We start from the raw sequence: 18056 nt of genomic DNA on the forward strand, positions 1-18056 counted from the left end.
TTAATTTCATTACCCTGCTCAGCCATTACTACGATTGGGGTGACCTTGGGCCAATCATTTTCATTCTGACCTGTTTGATAGGGTTTAGGAGATAGGTGTGAGTTCTCAAAGTTCGAGAAACACTGGTATAACGATACATTTCTCATTGTGTAACAAATGTTTCTGTGATCAGTACTGAAGTTGAATTTAATTCACATTTTTATAGTTCACTGGTCATTAGTATTCTTGGATAGCAAGATACCTGTTTGATCAGAGAAACAGTTCTATTTCTGTCTTCAATTAAACATTTCTAAAAATTGTTCCTTTTTTCTTTCTCTGTCTCTAGCAGAGAACGTCTCTGCGCCTTTTGTTACTGTGGGGAACGAAGCTCATTAGGACAAGGAGAACTAAAACAATTCAGTCCGACACCAGGGTTTATTGCTCCATGGAACAACCAGGCTTCAAAGAAGAGTGAAACTGGGGAAGGCAACGATATCATTTCTGAGAGTACTCTAAGGCAGAACTCAGTCCCGCGTAAATCAAGAGGACAAAAGAAGTAAGGCTTGCCATCCTTAACAGAATAAAAAGCTTTATTTAATGTTCTGCCTCTTCAGTGCTAGTAAATGTGTAGTAGTAGTAGTAATATGCAGTGTTTTATAAAATGAAAACAGTTCTAAATTGTTTCTATAGACTTTCCCGTTTATCTAAGCAGGAGGCAAAAATCAAAGAGCTACATTTCTGATTTCTAAAATATCAATGTCAATAGGCAGTACTGTAGAAGCACTAAATGCAGAATCTAAAGAAAATTGCTAAGAAGTGCAACTAGAAATGCTGGGGTGGCACTACTCATTTGTTGTTGTGCTCTGACTTGAGTGTTCAACTTGGATGTGGGAAATCCTATTGCAGACCACTGCTCAGATATGAACCCAAGTCCTGGTGTCTCACCTTAGCCTACATCATAAGTTGTTTTATTACAACTTCGTCAACCTTTGATTGAAGAACATGATGCAAATGTTGTGAATAAATATCTGCTATTAGCCCAACTAACTTTCTAGTTTTGTTCCTCTGCAAAAACATGCTTTGAAACTGTAAGAAGTAACCCATAATTTGCTGGCTACAGCCTTCCGTGTGGTAATCCCATTTTGTAGCTACTCATGTTATCTAATAGTATTTTATTTGTGTACTAGTGCCTGCATCAGTAGATTATCTAATAACTGTTTTTGAGAAACAACATGAAAATGTTTATTATAGTTACGGAAATGAAATATAAGTACCTCAGTTATCAGAAAGCCCCTTGGTTTTTTTTGTTCAGCAGATTTTAAAAAAAACATAGTTGTGATGATGAATTCATTTTTCTTTTATCCTGGGCAGGCAACTTCTTAGTGTGCTGCTTTGCTACCCTTTGGATTCAGTTGTGTTGGCTGATTAGTAGAGGGTTTTGTAGCCTATGGGAAAGTGCAAAATTAATTTAACTTGGAACAGCTAACCAGCTCTGTCCCCTGAGGATGGTGATGTAATCATACCCAAGTGCCATGCTGGCTGCCATCCAAGGTTAGGCACTGAAGCGATTGTTGTGTTGGAGCTCTCTGATTGGTGGCTAGCCCTGGACCTCTGCCAGTAGAATGAAGCGGTAAAGTAGGAAATGAAACAATAACAAAGAGAAGCAGCCTTTTAAAGGGACTTAAGGTGGACCATTTTAAGGAAAACCTGAGTTGAAAAAAAATCATACATCCTTGAACTCCAAGAAACAGCGGGGTATAAATGTTTTGGTAAATAAATAAATAAATTTGTATGGCTGTATCTTAAAAAAAGTTCTGTGTTTATATGAATTGCAGCATGAGCCTTTGTAAGTTTTAAGAATAATTTCTCCTATAAAAATGTCAAATTATCGATATACTATTAATTTTCAATTTGATATTCAAGTGACCTTTTTAGTTTCTCTGTAGGTTGGGCTTTGCTTGTATATAAAATTTCCCCTATTTATACAAAATTATAACTAACATGAAACAAACAAATCTTTTGTGTTTGTATTAAAAGCTTGATGTGCTTTTATAAGCCTTGGTTGTTTTTTCTATTACCTATTAATTTGTTGTCATGGATATGTTTTGTGTACTATATTATAATTTACCTACTTAGCCTATTTTTGTGCTTCTGAGACAGGGCCCTCACGTTGGCTCACAAGGTTAATAAAACATGGACTATTTATAAATATTAAAATGTAATAAAAATCAATTGCAGCATACAGTAAAAGAGGACATATCACTGCCAACTAATGCAAGGTATTCTAAAACAAGAAAAAATTCAGTTTTGCCTGAAAGGCCTTATAAAGACAGTGCCAACCCCTAGTGGCATAAGCTAAAAAGGCCCTCTCACACGAGTCTTCAGCAGCCTCATCCCCTACCGCAGGTCTGCAGTGGCCCCTGCCCCTTCCGGCCGGTGCCCTGGAGGGGACAGCCAAAATCCCCCATCGGGCACAGTGTCCTGTCCCTGCCTTTCTCTACCATCTGGAGCTCCTGGAGGAGCTCCTCTCCGCGCCCACCCTTGCCCCCGTGCCATATATCCCAGCCCCAGGTAAGTCAGGGGCAAAGTTTCTCATAGGAAGACTTCCCTCATTGTTGCTGGGATTCAGGCAGGTTGATGTGGGATACACCAATCATTCAAGTTACATGCATATTCTATAAAAGCCAGTATATGTTCAAGTAAAACTTCCGCATTAAGTTGTATAGTATATTTGTATACGGGTGCTGGAGTAATGGCCTGGATACCACACACTTAGTCATACACTTAGTCACTTTACACAACTCAGGCCCACAGTATGACAAAAAGGCAGAGACATTGCCAAAAATTGCATAGATTCACATGAATGCTATTTGCCATGGTGAGCATTGCTCTTCCAGTGTCACCTGAGGCCTTTCTGTAACATTTGAAGGGTGTTAAAATGGCAGATAGCAGCTCTAAGTACATAGTCTGCTACCCCACATTGCTAACTTTCCTGGGATCTTGTATTTTCTGTAATGTGTCAAGTACCCACCTGGGGAATGTCCTTCGTTTGCAGTTTGCTCCCCAAGTCAATGGATTTGGTTTATTTGGTTTTTATCATGTTTGAGCCTGGGCTGTGTGTATATATATATATAATACAGCTTTTGTTGAATGTTGGAAACTATCTCATAAAGTATGGCTAAGAGCTTACAGGGTAGACATTTCTGAAACAAATAGCTCTGACTCATTTAATAGAATAGGCGGTTGAGGGAACTGTCCATTTAGTTATGTATTTATCGACTTTATATCCTGCCTTTCTCCCCGGTGGGGACCCAGAGTTTCTTACATTGTTCTCCTCTTCTCCATTTCACCCTTACAACAACCTTGTGTGAGGCAGGCTAGGCTGAAAATGTATGACTGGCCCAAGGTCACCCAGCAAGCCTGGGGGGTGGCAGTTCCTTGCTGATCGCAAATATAGGGAACACATGAGGTACTAGCAATGTAAAACAATAATCCAAAATTTAGCCATGTCTTACTTAGCTAAGTTTATTTTCTCAGGTGCTTGAAATGCTGCTCTGTTCATTTAATTTATTCCACTATTTAAAAATAACATAAATTAACTTGTAATTTAAATTATGGTAATTGCAGTTACGTAACCAACTGTTGTGTCTCATGCAGAGAGAAGTCTCATCAGAGTATAACATCATGTACAAGTATAAGCACGCAAACGACTCCTGATGATAGGGTAGTCAGATTATGGGATGAACTCAAAATGGTTGGCCTACCAGATGACATTGATGTCCAAGCCTTATTTGAGCCTACAGGTATGGTACAGCTTCCACGATGCTTAATGAAGAGAATGTCACCCCAATCAAAGAACTTAATGTTTTACTGTTTGTTTCAATAGTGTGGATGTTTATATGATTAGATACAATACGAGAAATGATAGTTAAATAGAGTAGCAGTATTATAACCATATAAATACAGGCCTTTAGAAGTTACTGTTAAATATATTATTTCATAATATCAGTACTTAACCTGCAGATCAACTACTGAATTATTTCCATAAGAATCTGTTGTAGGATCTACCATTAATATAAGTGTAAATTGTGAGGGTTTTTTTTAATCAGACTATAAATAGTTCAGTTCACCTGTAAATGTTTTATTTGACTTGTACTTTATGCATATGACGATGCATTATACTGTAGCAAATCACCTATTCTAGCTGATGTGGGGCAGATGTTTTTCCTGCCTCTGAGATACTTTAAACCTGTAATGCCAGGGATTGACCCTGGAACATTTGCATGCAAACACCTGAGCTTTAGCCTCTCCCCAGTAACATGAGTGGCAATAACTTAATTATTTGCAAAATAAAAATGTGTGGATTCATAATCTGATCTTAGCTTTGTAGAACTGAGTTACAGTTGCTTGTGTATGGATATATATTCATCATAGGCATATTTGAAAATATTTGCATGCTAATATTTGAAGCTCAGGATGTGTTAAAGCTAATGATTCATGCTAAGGCATACTCCAACTTTCCTCAGCCAAAATTACAATAAAATTATTGGTGTGGTTCACACATAATAGCAACCCTTGATTTACCATTTCATGAAGGAGGCTGGAGAAAATCTTGGGCTTGCATGTTGTCAGTTAATGGGTTTTTTTTTAAAAAAAATTACATTTATATCCCTTCTTTCTACCTGTACAGGACTCAAAGTAGCATACATAGTATTTCCAAGCCGTTTCCCATCCAGGCACCGTTTATATCCAAAGCTGCTTAGCTTTATCAAGGTTGCTGTTGTCAAATACCTTCTGAACTATATTCTGGTTTTCTGGAAAACTGTACTCTGCTTTTATATCCCAACTGATTTTCTAAGAAAGCAGAAATAACTTATTAGCTGGCTGTGCACAAAGGGAGAATGAAGCATGCAAGCCCAGTAATTCTCCAGGTTTACTTACATAGTGGCAAACGATGGTTTTCTGTAATGCATGAGTCATGCCGTGGTGTGCCGTTAGGAGAACATGTATCCTGAGAAAGTACAGTTCAGACCATTAGGCAAGTGTTGCTGAAATACTTCGTTGACCTGTATACAACCTGTGCCTTTGGCTTTCACATCCTAATAGGTTGACTGCTGAGCTGCAGTAAGGGGAAGGGATGGAACCTCTAATGTAAAAAAATGAGATATGAATCTATAGCCTTTATAAAAATGGTCAAGTAAAATAAATAATTGGGTTACAATCTTAGTTTCTATGGCACATTGTAGAGGCAGCTCATATGAAAACAGGGCAAAGAAACCCTCTCTAGCTGCAGAGGTGAATTTCTCTTGGATCTTTGGAATGCAAATAAATCTGTCTCTTCTCCGAATACATGCGTAAAGAAAATATGTTACTTCTGTACCAATTCTTGCTATAAGAGGCTATGAACCAAATGCTAAACATCTGTCAGTTTTTAAGGTACCATGAGACTCTTGTTTTTGGTTTGAGATTTTATCAGGTTAAAAAAGTGATATTTCACATCCGTATGAACCTGACAATTTCTAAGTATCTGTTTCACATTTTTCACTTTATTTTCTCTTTTTGAACCAATAAGACAAAATGCTTCCTCAAGAGGGGATGGTTGCCCTTGCCTTGTAACAGGCAGTGTGTACCCACTGCTAAAGAAATCTACATGGCAAATGGATCCAGGAATCTTGAATAGCTATTGTCCAGGCTCAAATATACCATTCATGAGCAATGTGATTGAACCAAGTGGTGGCTGGACAACTCCAAAGATTCCTGGATGAAACAAATTGTTTGGATCTGTTCCAGTCTGGTTTCGGTCTTGACTATGGGGCTGAAACAGCCTTAGTGGTCCTGGTAGATCACTTGTGCTGGGAGCTGGATCGGGAGAGTGCGGCCCTGTGGATTCTCCTGGACCTTTCACTTGCTTTAGATACCACAGATCACGGTATCCTTCTCGTCTGCCTTTCAGGGTTAGGACTGGGAGGGCACCATTCTGCAGTGTTTTTAGTCCTGCCTGGAAGGTAGATTCAGAGGCTGCTGCTGGGGGGCGGCTGCTCTGCCCCATGGCCTTTGGCAAGAGTCCATCTTTGCATCCTGAGATTAGGGCTGGGTTGTCATCAATATGCAGATGATACTCAGCTCTACTGCATGCTCCCAGTAGATCCCAGGGAGGGCTGTGGAAATTGTAAACATGGGGCCTTGAGGTAGTTTTGGGATGGATAAAGGCTAACAAGTTGAAACTCAATCCTGACAGAGCAGAGGTACTACTGGTAGGAGGATGAATTAACCCAGGAATAGAAGTGCCTCCTGTTCTGGATGGGGTTGCACTCCCCCTAAAGGAGCAAATTCATAGTTTGGGGGTATGGCTGGACTGTCAGCCCTTGGCCCACAGGACCAGAAATCACCACAAAGTCATATAGAGTCCAAACAGATGGCTTTTACTGGTCAAATAGGCATACAGTGCAAACGAATAAAATGACAGCTATGAGAGACTCACTAGCTGGAAGATAATATAAGGCAGAAAAGGCGGGAGATTACAAGCATAGGCTGAATACAGTTTCCCAGGAGCTGAGTTCCCAGGCCTAGGTATGCGACCTTGGGGGCCAGACAATACAGCGCAGAGACAGAGGCAATAACAAAACCGAGATAGCAGCCTGACATTCTGCTCCCCTCAAGGCCCCCTCCCAGTTCGCAAGGGGGCTGGCTTATCCGGGTAAGCAATGTGAAAGGCGTTGACGAGGTCGGGGGCGGAGACATCCCGTGCGCGCACCCATTCGTCATAGGCAGGGGGGAAATGTTTCCAACGGACTAAATACTGCAGGTTGCCATGGTGAACACGGGAATCAAGGATCTTGGAGACTTCGAAGTGTTCCTCCCCCCCCACCATGATGGGTTGCGCAGGAGGTGGATCCGGATGCCACTGTGGAGAAGCAACATGGGGTTTGAGGAGGCTAATGTGGAAAACAGGATGCACACGCCTCAAAGACTTGGGGAGAGCCAGTTCCACCGTGACAGGGTTTATGACCCGGGTGATGGGGAAAGGGCCAATGAATTTAGCACTGAGCTTATGGCACGGACGGGTGGAACGGAGATTTTTGGTGGAAAAGGAGATGGCATGGTGGCCAGGAGCGCATTTTCACCTGCTTTGGCTGGTGAGCCAGTTGCAGCCTTTCCTGGGCAACAAATACCTTGCCACAGTGGTGTATGCCCTTGCAACATCTAAATTAACATCTGCAACCTGCTGTACATGGAGCTGCTCTGGAAGAGTGTCCAGACACTACTATTGGAGCAAAATGATGCAACCAGAATTCTATCTGGAGTGGATCATGGATCCCATATCACTTCAGTCTTGTTCCATCTATGCAATCCCCAGTTTGCTTCCAGACACAATTGAAGGTGTTGACATTTTAAAGCTCTATATGGCTTGGGGCCAGCATCCCTTAAGGACTGCCTCCTCCCATTTGATCTTACCCGACCACTACCTTAATTTCCGGAGGCCCTACTTTGGGTGTTCCTGACATCTGACTCCAGATGGGTGGCAACCTGGGAAAGGGCCTTCTTGGCTGTGGCACCAAAATTATGGAATTCTCTCCCCAGATCATCTCCTTTCATCCTTGTCTTGTGCCAGCGGGTGAAGGCTTGTTTGTTTTGTCTGGCTTCCCTCCACTGATTCTCATTGACCCTTCCTCCCATTCATGTATTTATGTATTTCGTTTTGTTTTTTATTGTGTATCTCTATGTGTGCTTTTTAATTTTGTTTTAATATTTTTTTTATTCAATGCATTGGGAACCCTAAGCCGGATGGAAAGGTGGCTTAAAAATGGTTTATATACAAATAAAAAGATGTAAAACTGTCCCATTCATCCACTGTTAGGTCACTGCTGGGCTCATCACCGCTGTGCGGAGTGGTCACTGGGAGGGTGCCAGACGGAAGAGTCACCCCCAGTGAATGTGGACAAAGCCGTTGTCTCAGGGAGCACAAAAGTGAGTTTGAAACTAAGTTACCACACTTTAACATGAATTCTTTGAAATCATCATACAAGTGCAAAATGTCATGAATACAAAAAAAAAGTAATGCAGTGATGACATGTATCTTAATTCAAAGTATGTTTGCAAAACATACTTCATGCACAGGATAATATTAATTTTGTCATTAGAACCAAAAATGGCTAAAAGGAGCATGTTATTTCTCCAAAGGAGACCTGTTCTGTGAACAAGTATTCTGATAATAGTTGAAAGTATCAATTACCTAGCACTTTATTTTCTTCTTGCGATGGCCTAAATGGTACAACTTAGGTTCCCAAGAATTTTTTTGCCTGGTACGTCTCAAGGCCACCATGAATCGTTTTCTATTTCCCTTCCCATCTTTTAAAGATGCAGAACAGGAGGGGTTCGTTCAAAAGGGGTCCTTCAGGTGGTTTCTCCATTTTCAAGCAATCAGACAAAGCTGTGGGTGTACATAATAAGCCATGCTGACTTGTTGGCTCAGTTAGTTTGATAACAACTAAAATAAGTTTATGAAGTCCGCAAAATCGTTTGAAAAGCAAAAGCGTTATTGCAAAGTAATATAGAGAAAATTGTAATGTAAAACTTCAATTAAATACTTTATTTGTTATAGACATGCTAGAGTGGTTGTTTTTATTTATTTAGAAAATGTGTATGTTGTCTCCAGCCATGCTGGAGGTGGCTCACCAAGTAAACAAACAATAAATCATATAAATAAAACAATCCAAATCAGCAACTTATGAAACCAAGTCAATAAAAATGCCAGTGAAAGCAATCTAAGGCATAAAGCACATAAAACACACAATATACATTCACAATGGTACAAATGTGAATAATAACACTTGTCCTTTTTTTATAATTCCAGATGGGTAACTTGTGTTAGTCTGTAGCAGCAAAATAAAGCAGGAGTGCAGTGGCACCTTAGAGATTCCAACAAAATTTATTTTGCAACTGACTCAAACAGATGCTGGAATAAACTTTGCTGGTCTTTAAGGTGCCACTGGACTTCTGTTTCATTTTGACCTTCTTTGAGACTAGTGAACCACAGACTTCCATGCCATATTGCAAACCGCTTTTGGAAGTCCTCTCAGCTTCTAAAACAGATTGGTGTGGGGGAGGGAACTGTGTTCAAGTGAGCCAAGCCAACTTCAATGTATGGAGCAGGCTCCTGGCCCTTGTGCCTATCCACCCCCCCCCCCATATATAGGTTTTGCAAAGGCTTTGCTCAGACATCATGGAATTCATGACTAGCATAGACATGCTAGTGCTCTTCCCTTTTCCAGTTATGCATGGAGCATAACTTAATTTGTTCTGATTAGGGAAGTTTTGGATCAAACTCCAGTTTGCCATGACACTGAAATGAAGGTGCCCATGCAAACTGGAGTTTCCCCTCCTAATACACTGGGTTTTGCAACCGTGGTTTTATACCAGTTCAGTATCCGTGTTTGTATGGGATGTGGAATGGTGTAGTATAGCCTGATCTCATCAGATCTCAGAAGCTAGGCTAGGTCGGTACTTGGAAGGGAGACCTCCAAGGACGACTCTGCAGAGGAAGTCCCTGGCAGACCACCTCTACTTAATCACTTGCCTTGAAAACCCCACCAGGGGTGGCTATAAGTCGGCTATGACTTGACGGTACTTCACATTCACACATCCTGGTTTTGTGGGAAGGAAACAACTTCCGTTTTCCCAGTCTCCTGTGTTCAGATGTCACAGAAAATTGAAGTTTGATTCAGGACTTCCCATACCTGGAAACCTTCAGTTATGTTCTTCACACATGATGTGAGGGAGGGAACTGAGTGCATGAGCATGGCACTAAGCCACATTTATGTGCATTGCAAACAAACAAGCTTGTTGTGACATTTGCTTCAGCCACAGGCTTTCTCCTACCCCAATATTTTAATATTGAGAGCTAATTATTTTAGTGCTGTCTGCTCACAAGTGTGTTACAATTTTTCTGGATTTGATAGTGTACCTCATTTTAACAAATTAAATGTCCACTTGCCTTCATTGATTGTGAGATTTTAAAGCAGCGTAAGGATATTTTTACTCACGTATTTTACAGGTATTCTTGAACATGGTTTCTTCCCTGTGAGGCATGTTCTTCAACAGGGCTTCAGAGAGGTTAAATCAAAAGCAGAGCCCATGTGTTCCTTCAAGTTAGCAGTGCTCAATTTTGTTCTCTGCCAGACACACAAGCAGTTGTAAAGCTGCCTTAGATGGAGTATTGATCTAGCAATACTCAATATTGTCTGCTTGGATTGACATTCAAAATATGCTCTCTACCATTGGGAGGAGGGGCTGTGGGTCTCATGCCTTGCATGAAGAAGATTCCAAGCTTGTCTCTGGTGTCTCCAGTTAAAGGATCAGGTAGCAGATGATTTGAAACATTCCAACCCAAGATTCTGGAGCGGCAGTGCCAGCCAGAGCAGACAATACAGAGTTTGGTAGAACAATAGTCAAATTCAGTATATTGCAGCTTCATGTGGAAAGGATTTCTGGGGGAAAGCCAACAGGAGCTGGAGAGCATCCAATTTAAGATGATATATCCCTAAATGATAATAGATTAATTGTTATGGGTAATCTAGATGATGATGGGCTAGAATTTGACTGCGAGTGTGCCAGGAAATTGCAAGTATTGAGTCTGAAGGGCCATGGGGGACTGCACATGGTGTTTAGGGAAGAAAACAAAGTGTAGGTGATGGAAACCTCAGAGTTAAAATTGCAGTGTGGAGTGCTTGGAATTAAATGAAAATTTAGTGAACATTTCAGAAACCTGATCAGATGAGGCTATGACCATTCCTGGTCTGGAAGGACTAAGAAGAACATATTGAGGAAGAAGTGGTTCTTATGTCACAGAGGGAATAGACTCTGATACTCTAAAAGCCTCAGAGGAATACACTCCTAACAGAATTCCTATGGGGGGAAGCAGCAGTCCTGAAAAGTAATTTCATTTTGCCGGCATACATGACCCACATGACCAAAACTCTGAAGGTGATTTTAAAATAGAGAAAGTTCAGCGTTCCAGCTCTGGCATCTCCAATTAAAGGAGGAACTAGAAGAGGAACGAGGAGGAGGAGGATTTTATGTGCTGATTTTCTCTACCTTTTAAGGAGAATCAAATTAGTTTACAATCTCCTTCCCTTCCTCTCCCCACAACAGACACCTTGTGAGGTAGTTGGGGCTGAGAGATGTTCTGAGAGAACTGTGACTAGCCCAAGGTCACCCAGCTGGCTTCATGTGTGGGAGTGGGGAAACCAAGCCAGTTCACCAGACTAGAGTCTACTGCTCATGAGGAGAAGTGGGGAATCAAACCTGGCTCTCCAGACCAGAGTCCACCACTCTTAACCACTACACCATGCTGGAGGAAGTTGTGTAATATGACTTTAGCTACCCTCACGTGTTCTGTGTCCTGATTGTAGATCTTCCATGGGTATCTGGCTATGATGCGAAACAGAATGCTTGACTAGATATTGACTAGGTGGATATTGGTCTGATACAACATGGCTGTTGTTATGTTGAGACTATTTTTTTAAAGCGAGAGATCAATTCTCAGATCTCTTACAGTAACATTTGGTTTGGCCATCAGTATACATAAACATGGGGCTAACCATAAAATAGGTCCTCTTTGTCGTTTGTGGCTTTCCTGTTGCTTCCCATGTTTTTTTTAATCCTTTGTTCTATGTCCTATGCAACTACTAAAGAGGGAAGAGGAGGGACAGTTGCGTGAGTGTGGTCATTGTATTGCCTAAGACTGTGGCAATTATCCTGATTGCTTTTCATTGTTGCCTGTGGAATATTTTTAGTTATTCCAGACTGAATAACATGCATACAGCTTTAGAAGTGCTAATGGCAAAGGATCTACTTTTGGTACTGTATGCTCTTAAGAGAAAGAAAGAAAACAGCTTTATTTCTAACCAGACTTTTTTCCCGCTGATGAAGTACTGCTCCAATTTTGGAGTACAGTGCCAAAAAAATGTCCTGTAGGAAATATTCTGTGTGAATGCATACTTGGCAGTGAAGAGGAAAGTAGAGGCAGTCTTGTAAGAGTTTTCACTTGCTTTTCTTAACTTCAATTCTATGGAACAAGGCCTTTTCTTGAACTCTACATTTTGTATGTCAGGGTACTAGAATGAAGGAAGAGAGGTTGTTGCTACAAAGGAATTTCAAAGAGGGTTTGATGCTGAATAAGATCAGAAGTACAACAGATGCTTGGAAGCCCAAATGCTTTGGAAAAAGACAGAATGGTAAGGGCATCCAGAGAGAAACTGACAGAGAAGCCGCAACAGTACAAATACAAAAAGCTTGAAAGGCCCATCGAAGATGCATAAAAGGAGCTGTGTTCCTCAAGGAATTTCCACCGTAGGCTTCTTTTATCCACCAGCGCTTAGCAAAGTTGTTTTCTAAGAGTTCTGAATTAACATATTATCATTTGTTTTAAAAGAGTTTTTATTCCTTTTTGCATAATTGAATAGGAAACACTTAAAAATATAATGGAAGCAGCAGAAGAACTACTTTTTGGTAGACTTTTTTTGTAAGTTGTTGGAGGCCCTAGAGTTAGAATTGAGATGGCTGTTCCTTACCAAGCACCTGGTTTCATGGCCTTCATATTTTCCTTTTGTGTTTCCACTACAGGTGAGACTTTCAGATTACCAAGCCAATTTTGCTTCAACTCCAGGCTATGTCCTAGTGTGCTACTTATTATTTTAATGGGGCTTGGTGGTGAAAGTTGGCTAGGTAAGCTTGGCCTGGGTGATGCTTTGATCAAAAGTTCACCACTTTCAGCTTCTCTGGTTGAAAAGTGATATTACATTTCCACTTACTATTGCAATAGGAATGGTTCTTAGGTACCTTATTTAGTATGCTGTAGATACCATATTTACTAATAAGGAATATGACATTGAATGTAAGATGACTTCTTAAAAATGGTTGTGTGTGTGTGTGTGTGTGTCATCAAGTCACAACTCACTTATGGCAACCCTGTAGGATTTTCAAGGCAAGAGAAATTCAGAGATTGTTTGCCATTGCCTGCCTCTGTGTGGACTGAGAGAGTTCCAACAGAATTGTGACTGGCCCTAGGTCACCCAGCAGGCTTCATGTGGAGAAGTGGGTAATTGAACCCGGTTCTCCAGATTAATGTTCACCGCTCTTACCCACTATACCATGCTGGCTGTAAAAAAATATATGTTATACATACACAAAAAAAATGCAAATGTAAGTCTCCCACTTTTTTATGGCATACCTGTGAAAAAACCTTGTCTTGCATTTTAATAAATATTGTATTAGACCTGTCTTTTGGCATGTGGCAAAATTTTACCATGCACATGACAGCTACAGCTCCTAAATATTTGGAGGCCTGGATTGTATATAAGTGTGTTAAACCTACTGACAACAATTGCATTTATTGTTTGCATATTGTATGTGCTTCAGGTAGGCAGAGTAATCTCTTTAAAATGATGGGATTACTTGTGAATATATTTTGGTAATTAATTGTACAGGATCAATTTTAATGTAACATACTGTGTAAGGCAATCCTCTATAAGTCTACATTAATCTGTTTGACCATAAATATTGAAGAAGCAGATTGTTTGGGTAAACAGCAGGAATTATATGCATTTATAGCTTCACTGTGCTGGTACTGCTAGGATATTTACAGGAAATATATCCAACAAAAGATTGTCAACAAACATTGCAAGACTGAAACCTTGAATGGCCTTTCAATAAAGTCAGGCAGGGTGGCATGAATTCAGCCCACAATAAAATGTCTTCATTGTACTGCATTTTGGGTTGTTGGGAATGAACTTATGAAAAGGTCTTTTTCTTAAATATAAGCTTGTAGTGTAGAATTGCTTGTTTTTCTTTACTTACTGATTTATAAACTTTAAATTACATTTTGGTGATAATAATGTGGTTTTAATATAATTTGTATTCTGGGAAGAAATATTAAATATTTGCATTAATTATATCTAACAACAAGTCTCCTGTGCCTACTTTTATTGTTCTGTGACATATTTTGTATCTTTAGAAAATGTTATTTTGTGTTATTACAGACTGAACAAACAGCTGGAAGATCTGACTATTAAAGATAAGCTATAAAACTAGCTGTGCGTGAAAATGGAGTTGTATGCACGCACATACACCCCCATAATTACTTACAGTTACAAATAGTTTAACTGTAAGAATACCAGATAAAATATTTGGCGGCAGGTAGATATGTCACTTCTCATTCAACTTGTGGGCCTTAAGGATGGGATGCAAAGATTGTGGCCACAATTCTGTACATTTCTGCAGCTACAAACAGGAGTTATTCAAATCATCCTAATGCTTTAACAAATAGCAAAATATTGTTCAATCACAAACTTAGAAAAATCTCTATTAGCATCAGCCCCGTCTCTCCCATCTGTAATATACTGGGCCACATTACAGGATCGTTGCAAGAATTTGTGAGATAATAGCATATTGAGTGCTTTAGTAAAACCCTTTTATAAATATGGGCCCTGATCTAGAGAATATCCTGTGCAACAAGACATTTCACTATAGAGAATTGCAAAATTATAAACTTAAACAATTCTAAAATCAGCACAAGCATGCATTGGACGCTACTACTCATGAAGAAACTGCTTGCAATATATTAGGGTGCATGCTCCCAATTGTATTGAGATACAAATGGGATGTCGATGGTATGCATGCGGGCATCTAAACTGCCTCAAAGTATTAAAGAAAGCATTAGGTTAGTACGGTACAAATTAGTATCTTAGCCTGTGTATGTCTCAGTGAATCCACACTTGTATATGTACATATTGTGTGGTTTGGCCGCAGACATTGACATCCAGTGCAGATCTACATGAGTGAAAAGAGGACCTTTGGATCAATTATTTTGTCCCACAGTATCTGTATCCATTGCTGGTCTATGTATACCATACCTATGAGCTGCATCTGCTTCAGAGTTACACAATTGTATCGTTCTTTATTAAGTATAAATTTGTTGATTATGGCAAAAGATATATTCAGATTTAAGGAAAACAGTCAGTAGAATTGCTTGGAGTAGACTGTGCATCTATCACATCAGATTGTGCCTTGGGTACCTTGAAAATGTTTGTTCGCTGTCAGATCTGAACTATTGTGATGGATAAGTCCCCTAGAAAAGGTCGGGCCTGGCAGTAGTGTTCACTCATCTGAAAAACAAAAAGGTCAAATTACTCAAGAGGCAGGTGAGGTAGAGCTAGAAACCAGGCACTGCATATCAGTATAAGAGTCATAATCACATTCTTTTAATTTTATTTGGATCTGTTAGGTACATTAACATTGGCAGTTCATTTATTTTGTCTGCAACAAAAATGTCAACCTTATTAAGCACTGTGTGGTAATTTGGTATTTTATCCACTTCATTTCACTTTTTTAATTGGACAAAATCAAGGTTGGAGCATTACAACCTCCTTTCAGTATGGGTCCTAGCATTAAATTACTGACCAATGCTCAAGTCTCTGGAATCTGGCATTAAATGTCTAAAACAACTAAGCAGCATAGCCTATAGAAAATAGGAGCAAAATTGTGTCTTGATTTTTTTCTTTAAATGAGGCTACTGTTTCTTCTTCTGTGTTAAAAAATTCTCTACTGTGTAGTCCAAAATTCTGGCCAGGTTTAGTTGTATGGTACTTCTGAAAATTATCAGTTTGGGCAGATCTCAAAGAAGAGAGAATTACTTAACAATGAAATAGGCCTCTGTACTTTTTAACTGGACTGTATTGTATAGTCAGGAAAACTCTCTCCATTGATGCTGGGGTTCATATTTTACCTACAAAAGTATTAAAAATGTGTGCACAGCAATTTATGAGAATAATGAATTTGTTCATGTAGCGAGCTAGGACAGTTTTTCTTTACAGATTTTAAAAGTATATAATCATAAATTATCAGAAAATGTTTAGTGAAGCTACATATATTGCCCGGTTAATGTTTATACATCAAATCATGGAAACCAGAATAAAATCAAAGATTGTTAGTTATCAGATGTTACCATGGTGTAGCTGCAGCAAAAATCTGCACTTTCCAGGAATAGCTGCAGGTGGTGAGCCATTTTAAGCTGGTAAAAGGCATTCCTTGGCCACTTCTGCAGTATATTTTCCAGTAGCAGTAATGGGTTCAGGACCACACCAAGTTATGAACCTGATCCTTTAAAGGTAGCACAGCCCTATCTGGAACTAGCTGTTTATTCGGGTTCAGGAATACTTTACAGAGGACAAACAGCACTTCTGTCTTGTCTGGTTTAAGTTCCAATTTGTTACCCTACATCCTGTGCTTCACTTATTCCAGGCAGCAGTTCAGGGTTTCCATCTCTTCCCTGGAATTGGATGGAAAGGGGAAATAGAACTGACTCCATAGTGATCCAGGTCACCATATCTTCCTCAGTGGTTCCATGTACATGTTCAGCATGGAAAACGAGATTGAAACTTACATCACCCCATAAGCTTAACAGCTGTGGCATAAAACAATGTTCTTCTTATACCGCCTCTGAGACCCTGCCTATCAGAAGGATCAGAGTGTTAATGTTGAAACACTTCCTCTAACCCCATCCCTGCCAGACAGTGGATGAATGCTCTAGATATGTAAAAATGCCTCCATGTGGAAGTGACTTAAAATAAAGAATCTGTAGGATTCTGTTTGCTTTATATGTCTGTATATAGAGGATCAGGAAGCAATGGGAACTGGAAGAGACCAAAGGTATGCTGAACAGTGGGTAAGGGTATTGGAAGGGAGTAAATGTGGGTCTTCCATTCAGTGGCATTAATACTGGTATAATTAATAACAATGGAAACATCATAGAGTTACTATCCAGTATTATAAAAACCCTTTAAAATGTTCATGTCTATCAGTGGAACAATCTGTATTAAAAGAGAAATGATTATTAGTTTGGAATGCAAAGTTAACTGAATGCAAAATTAACAAACAGATGGTGAAGTGTTATTATGGTTTGTTTTACTCCTGGGTGAGGGGATCATGCATCGTTGTAAAAATGTCATTGCACTTCATAAACCAGGAAGGAAATGGATTTTGCAGTTGTGCACATCTGTTTTGGGACATAGTTAAAGGGTTAGAAAATCAATGTTTTTGTATATTTATCAAAAGGGTATCATTTATTTAACAGTTATGGCTTATGCTAAGTATCAGGCTTAATGTTCTGTGGAATTCAATAGAAAAAGTTGGCAAATGTATATGTTTTTCCCCAGCAAATACTAAAGATGGCCAAATAATTGAATTACATATACAAAACTCATACAGAAATTCAGTAATTTACATTTCTAGGTCAGGCTGCTAAATATGAGGAAGAGGAGAGTACACAGAAGATACATAACCAATAGGTAATTTTATTTAAAACCACAAAGTTAACTTTAAGGTAGAGACCTCTGTTCATCCTACTAAGTTCATTGTTGGCAGTGCTGGAATAGTCTGATGGAAATGCTTGCGACATTTGGATATTGGTCGTGGTTTTGGTGGTGGAAAGTGCTGTCAAGTCACAGCCGATTTATGGTGACCCAGTAGGGTTTGCAAGGCAAGAGACGAATGAAGGTGGTTTGCCACTGCCTTCCTCTACATAGCAACCCTGGACTTCCTTGGTAGTCTCCCATCCCAGTACTAATCAGGGCCAACCCTGCTTCGGTTCCAAGATCTGATGAGATCAGGCTAGCCTAGGCCACCCAGGCCAGGGTAGGTCCTGGTTTTATTCAAGTATTATTTTAGCTTTTAGATAAAGATTTTCAGAATCAAACTGTGTCCTGCGTTAGATCTCTGCCTATTTAGCTCCAGGTCATTTCCCTCAGTGTAACAGGAAATGCTATCTGGTTGAACTGGCTGCATTGAAGTTTCATCAGTTAGAGTATTATCAACAGAGTAGAAAGGAGGCCATCACTCTCGAGTACCTATAGCACCAGCCACCAGAAACTCAAATAAAGTGTCTTCAGGCCACTAAACACATGTTTTCCCCTTGTCTGCTGAGTATGGAAGAAAAATGGATGAATTCTGAATTCCTATGATGTTATTCGTGACTCATTTATTATTAGAAATAATAAAGGTGAAATCCAAATAAAAAAGTG

The 18056-nt window shown here is 39.7% G+C and overlaps 1 protein-coding gene across 1 annotated transcript in view; it reads left to right on the forward strand.

The window, feature by feature from the left end:
* The window catches only part of KMT2C (lysine methyltransferase 2C), a 183371-nt gene that overhangs the window by 68142 nt on the left and 97173 nt on the right, over window positions 1-18056 (forward strand). The window contains exons 4-6 of the mRNA XM_056857992.1: window positions 326-535; window positions 3637-3782; window positions 7838-7947. Coding sequence (XP_056713970.1) covers window positions 326-535; window positions 3637-3782; window positions 7838-7947 — 466 coding nt within the window. The remainder of the gene's footprint in view (window positions 1-325; window positions 536-3636; window positions 3783-7837; window positions 7948-18056) is intronic.

The sequence above is a fragment of the Euleptes europaea genome, chromosome 11 (assembly GCF_029931775.1).
Source record: "Euleptes europaea isolate rEulEur1 chromosome 11, rEulEur1.hap1, whole genome shotgun sequence".
NCBI lineage: Eukaryota > Metazoa > Chordata > Lepidosauria > Squamata > Sphaerodactylidae > Euleptes > Euleptes europaea.